Source organism: Odontesthes bonariensis, chromosome 7, assembly GCF_027942865.1.
Source record: "Odontesthes bonariensis isolate fOdoBon6 chromosome 7, fOdoBon6.hap1, whole genome shotgun sequence".
Classification (NCBI taxonomy): domain Eukaryota; kingdom Metazoa; phylum Chordata; class Actinopteri; order Atheriniformes; family Atherinopsidae; genus Odontesthes; species Odontesthes bonariensis.
In genome coordinates this window covers 8,433,929-8,442,966 of record NC_134512.1, presented here as the reverse complement: position 1 = coordinate 8,442,966, position 9,038 = coordinate 8,433,929, and the positions used below count along the sequence as shown (strand labels likewise).

Genomic DNA, 9,038 nt, shown 5'->3' with positions numbered 1-9,038 from the left:
ATTCTATTACAGTTTTTTTTTCAAAAGAATATTTATTAAACTTTTAGTTTTTTTGGTGAATTTAACATACACGCTGAAAATTGGGACTTCTGGATTCTGTGAAATTTGTGGTTGATGTAAAGACAGTGCTGACAAGAAATGTTCAAATAACCGTGTCTGCAAATATGTGTACACATCAAACGCGCGTGTTTGTACCCGCGTGCGTGTGTTTTCTTCAAGTTTGAGTCAATAAGAGTTCGCTAACAAATTTTACTCCCACATAAATCCGAATAATCAATCGTTTTAGTGCCCTAAATTGTAAACAACTCAAATTTGTCAGTTGATCATGAAATATATGTACTGGGCAATAGGTCACTAGATTACTATTTTTTTTATTTCCTTTAAAAGTCTCTTTTGTTTTGTTATACGTTTTCTAATCGTTCTGAATATTTGCAGACACTCCCTCCAACGATTGAACCGTCCCGTCATACCTCGCGTGGCCAACGGCTCTCCACCGACTGCTCGCTCATTGAATTACCGTACTCAGCCTTTTCAGCTCGGTTTTGTGGAATAATTCACAGAAAACCAGGCCACTTGTACTCCGTCAGCACCATTATACTACAGCGGTCTCCCGTGTGTTTGACTGCGGTGGCGGAGCGTGCTCTCCTGGGCTCGCTGGCTGGATTTGGTCGGGGAGGCAGGGGGAAGTACGGAGCTGGTCCCGAGTGATGATGGAGCTGGAGTCGGCTAGTAACAGAGGCGACCTGGGAGCTGCGGGTGACTCGCTGCAGCCACAGACTCCAAGCAGGCACGAAAAGAGCCTGGGACTGCTCACAACCAAGTTTGTGACTTTACTACAGGAGGCGAAGGATGGAGTGCTGGATCTGAAAGCTGTAAGCATGCAGCCCAGAGTCTTTGTTGTTAGCTAGCACATGTCATACTGAGCCTGCCCGCTGTCGTTAGGTTACATGCACTTTCGCTAGCCTGTTAGCCTAGCATGGCTAGGCTAATTTGAATGGATGACATATTCTAGCTCATTATATTCTAGTTTTAGGACATCTGAGCTACAGCCACTCTCAAATGTAACGCATCGTTGGCGGTATTTTCACCTTCCTGAGAGGGTAATAGAGTAAAACACGCTAATTGAACTTTGAGAACACCGGTCAACTTTTTAGACTCTGCCCCCTGCAGATTCAAAAGTTTAAAAAGTGGGTCATCTTTTGTCGTTACCCCCCTCTTAGTTAACGCTACTGCATCTTCACACTTGAGCAGTTTCTTCATGGGTGATAATGCCTTTGTCACTAAAAAAATGTTGCGGTCACAACACCGTTTTAAGTAATTATTAAAATCTGTACACTTTAAATGACTTTTCTCTCACCTCCCATCAAATAACGTCAGTCGGCTTCACCACGGTTTAGCCTTCTTTTTCGTTCTTAGCTCATCAGGTGTTTTACATATACAATACCTCGACAAAGCTATGATCTACTTGTTAAAGAAGAAACGCCTCGTGCCACAGTCTCAATCATAAAAGAAGTATTGTTGCTGTTTCTAATACTTCATCTCTTTGATAACATTCTAGCTCAAATCCCTAGTCAAACCTGAATGTAATATTCATCCTCTTGAGAAACTAAAAGAAATATAAACATGCTGCCCTTTCTTGTTTTGTTTTTTTTTTGTCATCCAAGACAGTGAAGCAGATGGCAGCTTGACTGGCCAAGGATTACCTTATATAATTCAAAAGTTTTCTCTCTCTTTTGTGAACGCAATGACTTGGTAGACTAGATTGGCTTCTTGGCTGCATACACTCTGTGCTTTGCAGATAAAACACCAGACATTCATTCTCATTTTTTTCTTTCTCTTTCATTCTCATTTCCATCTGACTTCAGCTCACACTCCCAGTGGCCTGGTAACAACATGCAGACTTATCGGTGCTCGCCATATTGTTGTTAGCGTTTTGAAACCAGGGGTTGAACTGAGAAGGATATTTAAGTGTCACCATGATGGTGTACATTTTTGGGTGCAGGCACAGAGATTATGACATTATCTTTAATTCATATTAATATATTAATATATATATATATATGCATATGCATACCATGACAGATGCCTATAATTTCCACTGTATTTTTCCTGTTGTTTAGGCAGCAGACACCTTGGCAGTGCGGCAAAAAAGACGCATCTACGACATCACCAATGTCCTTGAAGGAATCGGTCTGATAGAGAAAAAGTCCAAGAACAGTATCCAATGGAAGTATGTTTACGCTTTACTTTTTTCATAAAGTATTTTACCTTCATGAAGAGGCAAATGTCTATTGTTTTAACTATTATAAATGTAACAGTGGTTTGATATAAATCCTCCATCTCCATAGCAAGAGAAGACTATGTTAACATTTCTGGAGTCGTGTCTTTATCTGACGCTATCTTTGTGTCAGTAAAGTCGCTTAGCTTGGGCAAAAAGAGGATTGAATTATCTGAAAACATGTTACTAGCTAGGAGGGCAGCTGGAGAGCAGATAATCAGCCAAGACCAGTTCCCTGTTGTACAGTTTTAAAGAAGGCTTTCTTGAAATTCAGCTTGATTTACCAACTACCTTTATTTTAAGTCTTAGACGGATGCCTTAAAACATCATTCATCTGAGGGCCACAAGTGTCGATGTGTACCTGTGTATGGATGCACAATGACAAACCTTCTCTTTTTTCTGTGACTATACCTAAGTTGTCGCAGAAACTATAGATTACCATCTCGGTTTGCAAAACAGGTGGTCATTTAGGAAAGGGAAATTTAGGAAAGCACAGGTAATATGTGCTGTTCACAGGTGGCAGTGACACTACCATTGTACACAAGAGCAAGATAGTTGAGATTAGATAGGAATGCCCCTATTTTCTTTGTGTTAGGAAGTTTTGCATTCATTAATAGATCCGTTTCAAAAGTATCTTTGGCACAAATATTTATTTTTAATGTTACTTTACAGTTTAGTGTCATTCACGATTGCTTAAAGCACCATATTGTCCATGACAATCTGTGGTTATTGCCACATTTGTTTCTCAAAAAGACTTTCGTTGTTACAACTGCATCTGTTTCTTTTGTCCAAGTCCTAATACAAGGCAGATGGATCAGTGGCTAAGAGACTGAAATGCTGTATTAATAACAAAGCAGGGGTGTTAATGGAAAACGGCACGTGTGCTCACGAGTGTGAGAAGCTGCCTTTGCCTGCTGCCTGTGCATGACCAAGAATCTCCCAATGTGTTTCAGGGGTGTGGGACCAGGCTGCAACACCAGGGAGATAGCTGATAAGCTGATTGATCTGAAGGCTGAGCTTGATGACCTGGCTCACCGGGAACATGAGCTGGACCAGCAAAAGGTCTGGGTCCAGCAAAGCATCAAGAATGTCACAGATGACTCCAACAACAGCCCATATCCTTGATCGCGCAGCCTGTGTGTTTATTTGCATCTTGTCTGCCGTGTTGCTTCAAAGTGACGAGTTTGTTGGGAGGGAGTTTAATCTGAGGTGATGACTTGTTCCTCAGACTCAGCCAAAATACATCTTGTGACATTACTGTGGTAGTTTCCTAAACTTGAATTGCTTGATGTGAAATTTTTTTGTTTTTCACTGTTTTATTCGGTGCTACGTTCTTTGTAGATTTTATTCTATTTTAGTTAAGGTTTGGCAAGTGTAGTAAAAACCAATATGTCAATGATTGATTGGAAAAAAAACGAGATCCAGTGTCTCCAAAACAAGGATTTCACAGGTTGCCAATTTTATATGCTGTGTGGAAACACTCATGGTCAGTGAAACCTAACCAGCCTCTGCACCTCAGTTGGAGTAATCCTGGGCATATATCCCCGTTTACTCCTCTGTGCACCACCCAGTTCATATTGAGTCTCTCTGCCCTGGCCACTTAAATGTGACACTTAAAGGTAACTGAGTGTGTCTATCTACTTGTGAAAACAGTTATAGAACTTTTTTGTGGTTCAGTAAGGCTCTCTCTGAGGCAATCATGATGTCATCAGATATACATGGGTGTGGAGAGTCAAGTGAAAGATGTTACTTAGTTACACACATGAGCCAGTCTTTTAAAAATGTGTCCTGTACTCGTACCATAATGTCGAGGCCTGTGTAATGTACAATTGTTAGAGATGAAAAGGCTTTTACTCACAACTTCTCAGCTTTTCTGTCACACGTAGTCTTAGTTTGCAAAAGTACATTCTTATATGATTGTAACTCACACTGGACCCTTAACATATTCATACTATGGCGTATGTAAGACACGAAGACCTCTGTGGCGCTTTCAAAGGTAGTTGTGACACGTGCTCAGTTTTTCAGACATTTCTTGACTGTTTAAAGCAACTCTTCACTTCTGCTTGTTTCACAGGTGACACACTGCTAGCGATCCGTGCTCCAATAGGCACACAACTAGAGGTGCCCATACCAGAAGCTGTGAGTAACTGTGGTTTTTGTGTGCTTTTAGGTCCAGCTGCTTTTTTGTTTGTTTGACAGGCTAAATGTGTGTGTGTGTGTGTGTGTGTGTGTTCGTGTGTGTGTTTGTAGGTCCTCAACGGACAGAGGAAATACCAGATTCGTCTCAAGAGTACGTCTGGTCCCATTGAGGTTTTATTGGTCAACAAGGACCCTTCCAGTGCCTCTCCCGTTGTTTTGCCTGTACCACCCCCAGATGATGTCCTTCAGAACCTCCCAGCACCGACACCTACCTCTCAGATGCCCACTGCTGCCTCACAGGTGCACAAAGAGTCTTTATTTTTGCTTGTAAAAATTATCTTAAAACAAGTCAAATGCAGGGTTCCTTTAGGGTGATTCATTGGACTGTGTCTTTGAACACGTGTTTTCTTCAGTTTATATGACAGTGAAATATTGCTCGATTCCATCACTATGAGGGAAAATGGAACTTTCTCTTTGCAGCTCAAATTGAACAGAAAAGCTGCTCGTCTTTTGGTTTTATGCATATCGCAGTGTCACTTTACATCAAACTACATTTCAGCTTTGGACACTGAACTGTGTTATTTGTGGACTACTGAGCTCTGTTCACTTTACATTAATAAATACCAGATGTATAACATTACTATACTATGCTCCCTCACCTAGTATACCTTTAGGTGAGGGAGCAGAGTATATGTTCGTGAAAGATCAAGGCCCAAACGTTGGTGGGTTGGGTTGGTACCCTTTTCTGTTAGAGATCATGGATTCATTGTCATTTAGCCCACCATGTGCCCCCCAACGTCTGGTTGAAGGGCTATGTGACCACTTCTCCTTGATCTCTAATAGCGCCACCTTAGCTCTACAAAACATGGGTGATATGTCCAGCTGGTGAGGTGAAGCAGAGGAGCTGTGCTCTAAGATTATATCTCCCCCTGCAGCTTTCTTAACGTCAGTTTTTAGGAAAATGCTATGCATTTACTCATTTATTTTGGACAAGTCATCATCTGATTTCTGTTTTTGGGGCTGCACATCAACTCTGGTATCGTCACTTTCTGATCTACTCTTAAACAGACACAACTGCACCTGTTAATCATCATCCCCCTGCTGAACACAAGCACCCCTCTGTGAGCTCTGTCCAGGTTTTTAAACAATAATCACATCAAGCTATCTCCACTTTAGATGCATTGATTGTGTATCTACACCACTGTGAAAACACCAACAATAAAGAGGTCGACTTAGAGAGTTCATGATGGATTCAAGTGTGCATTTTAAACTTGGAAATATGCACTCTAATGGCTTCAAAGTTTGATTTAAAAAATACCTGGAACTTTAATGTTGTCGAAACACGTACATCTGTTATTACTTACTGGTTCTTTCACAGTTTAAAAAAAGAATCGAGTAGCAAAGTAATGTTGAAATTTTGAAGTTTCAACTTATTGTTTAGAAATGTTGTCATACAGAGAGACTGAAGTTCAGATAAACACTGCGGTATCAGTTCAAATGTTATAAGTACCCTATTCTGCTATTGTATCATTGGTAGAATTTGTCACCTTTTCTGACCTCCTCTTTTTACCCTCCAGGTCCCCAAAGCAGCTCCAGCCACTGCCACAAAACCAGCTTCTGCAGCCAGCCAGACATTAACGGGTAGGAAGTCCTGAGACCTCAATCATATGAAATGTTGTTTTTCTCACGCAGAACTTTCTCCCTGTATGTACATTTTGATGTGACCGTAATTGTCGTCTCGTGGTTGTTTTATTTCAGAGGTGACGAGCACCACACTACTCACCCCAAAAACAGAAACACCTGCTGCAGTTACCCAGCAGCTGCAGTCCTCTGCCTCTTTGGATGGATCCGCGTCCACTTCTGCTTCAGCAGGGTTTGAACCAATTAAGACGGATCCACCTGAATGTGAGTGCTGCGCTCCTTCCAACCTCGCTTAAAGGGTTTAAACTGAGCTATTTTATAGCCTTGGTGGCAGATTTCGGTAGCCCATTTGTTTGTGCCAAGTCATTCATGTAGACATTTGTCTAGCAGTGGTTTGGGTACACAAGTAAAAGTTAGTTGTAACTAAAATGTTTTCCATTGTTTCTCGCAGTACTGGACTTTCCCAAAGAGCTCTCGGACATGTTTGATCCAACGAAAGGTAAACTTCTTTTGAGGCCTTCACAAACCAGAGAATGGATTGCTGTTGAGTGGGAGAGCATCCGTCTCCCAAGTTTGGTGATTGAGAATATTTCAAACAAATGGAAGGATTAAATCATGGGTTTCATCATGTGGGGTGGAATGTTTTTTTTACTTATCAGCAGCTAAAAACAGTTGTTTTTCGTAGGTCTTAAGAAGTGATGTTCTGGAGAGCCGTTGTTTTCATATGACTGTATCCTCTGATATATCCCACTTGTTAAAGTTGGCGTTTTAAAAACTCCTCTTGATTTTATTCCTCTGACAGAGATCATGAGTGGAGACCTGTTGGAGGACTTGATGTCATCAGAAGGTAAAATTAGGCTTTTGAGCTCTTTATGTACATTAAAAATACGATAGATGAGGCTAATACTATATATGCTTCTGGCCCTTGTCATCCTGCATCACTTCTCTGCTCTTTCTCTCTGTTTCACCCTCAGTGTTCTCGCCTCTCCTTCGTCTGTCCCCTCCGCCCAGTGACCACGACTACATCTACAACCTGGATGAGACAGAAGGCCTTTGTGACCTCTTTGATGTGCCCATCCTCAACCTCTGACCCAGAGATTGATGAAAACAGTTGCCCCAAATATGCTAATCTACCCCTCATTTTCTCCAAGTTTCTGCCCGTCACTGACGGCGAAGGTGAGAAGAGGGGGCAGGGAGGCTGATATGATCTGCTGAGCCTCTGCCTTTTCACCGTGAGCTCCAGCTGAGCTCAGACGGGAGCTCGATGTACAGAAATACAGGCGAGAACAAAGAAAATAAATTTTACTTACTGCTTTTCCAAGGTAAAAGAGTCAAAATTCTATTTTTGGATTCCTATGTATAAAGCTTTATGTTTGTGTATCAGCCTGTGAGTGAATGTGTGTGCCTGTGAATGTGCTTTTGTACTGAATTATATCTGAACTAGAGTCATACCTCTCCGGGAAAGTTAAAAAAGAAAGAAAGAAACCCCTTTTTCGATCAGATCAGGAGTCACAGCAGCCTGACAGAGCTCTCGCATGGCTTCATACACAGCTGGGTAAATATGCACTGTCTTTATGTACATAGAGATTATATATTTTGTATTACCAGCACACGGGACTATTGTTTGTCAACTATGTTTGTAACACAGAAAGAGCAATAGTTTGCAAATTGACAACAGCAACTGGCTCTAATAATCATGCCTTTTTTTTTTTGTATGACTTCAGAAAGATGAAAATTCCTTGATTTTTAGCCAAATGTTTTAGTCTTTAATAAAGATAAACTTAAATCTATGCTATTGAAGCCAATTAACTTGAATGTAAAGGAAAAAAACACCAAAAATAAAGAGGTTTGGAAGGAAGTTTTAAAATTCAACTTTGTCACCTGTAAACCTGAGATTCTGGCTACTTTGTGAGCTTTCAGTGTGGACTGAATGGGCACCAAAATATTATGGATTCTCTCATTCGGCCACCCTCCAGCGATCCACTGAATTTGATTAAATCTATAAAATAAACTCATCCATGATATTTGTATGTGAAAACCATTGGGCTAAGTTTGTATGTATCTCATACGGTGAATACAGTCACTATGTCACGAAATGTGCTCTCGTTTCGCTCGGCTCTGTTTATGTGGCACAGATCCTGATTTGGTTTTCATAGTTTCTCTTTGTTTGTGGTATGTGGAAATCCTGCCTGTCGCTCCAAATTAAGATTTTCAGCTCTAATTATTTCCTCAGAGGAAAGAGCGGCTATTCAGACTGAGTTGTTACTTGTTGATGCAACACTTCAATGTTTATCTTTCTACGGTGTTTTGGAAAATCCCCTCATATTCTGTCCTGTTTCGCCTTGGATGATATGTATGTATGTAAAGTATGTACTGTGTATATCACTCTACTGCTTATATAGAATAGCATTTATTTTTTTATACCAGCTAGATATATTATTACAGGATTGTTGCTACTAATTAGGAGGCTACTCTTCAAAGTTAAAGGAATTTATTGATTTAAAAGCCCTGTGCTTTGCCAGAGCATCCTGTTTCATTGTTGCACTTTTTTTACACCGCTGTGGACGGACTGGTTGCTGTTCATCTTCTCCCTGATCAGAAGCCAGTCTCGGGTGTTTGGACAGTGTTTCGAGCAGCCACGAAGCTCTGCAGCAGTGGGTTAAATGAATCCCGTCTGTGCGAGACTAAAGCATACGGACTGTTTTTAACAGAGTTGCTCAGCTGTAGTTGTGTCAATTTAAACAAAATTAAACACTTTGGTATCTTCTGTGTGTTGTCCAGTTTGCTTGTTTTTTTATTAAAGCGGGATTTGATCTAAAATGGAGCTTATTACAGTCAAAGCTGTCACAGTAATCCTTCTTCACTGCATGTTTCCAGTAGGGTTTTGTGTTTCTGAGTCAAGTTGTCCATAAACTGACTCATATGTGTCAAAGTGAGCTGTTATTCCCTGTTATCTTTTCCTCCTCACATTTCCTGTCAA

General features: G+C 40.8%; 1 protein-coding gene across 1 annotated transcript; it reads left to right on the top strand.

The window, feature by feature from the left end:
• The first annotated feature begins 485 nt into the window (after positions 1-485).
• Positions 486-8,825, top strand: e2f4 (E2F transcription factor 4). Its single transcript, XM_075469353.1, has 11 exons — positions 486-872; positions 2,121-2,230; positions 3,232-3,393; positions 4,231-4,274; positions 4,353-4,417; positions 4,529-4,717; positions 5,995-6,058; positions 6,176-6,322; positions 6,510-6,557; positions 6,861-6,905; positions 7,033-8,825. Exons 1-11 carry the CDS (start codon positions 708-710, stop codon positions 7,146-7,148), a joined length of 1,155 nt encoding a protein of 384 aa, XP_075325468.1. The 5' UTR covers positions 486-707; the 3' UTR covers positions 7,149-8,825.
• The last annotated feature ends 213 nt before the right edge of the window (positions 8,826-9,038 follow it).

Excerpts from the sequence above, each read along its gene's own strand:
- e2f4 (XM_075469353.1), top strand. The coding sequence starts at position 708 with ATGATGGAGCTGGAGTCGGCTAGTAACAGAGGCGACCTGGGAGCTGCG. Across the intron at positions 6,059-6,175 it reads AGCCAGCCAGACATTAACGG|AGGTGACGAGCACCACACTA; the intron begins GTAGGAAGTCCT and ends GTTTTATTTCAG. Across the intron at positions 6,558-6,860 it reads CATGTTTGATCCAACGAAAG|AGATCATGAGTGGAGACCTG; the intron begins GTAAACTTCTTT and ends TTCCTCTGACAG.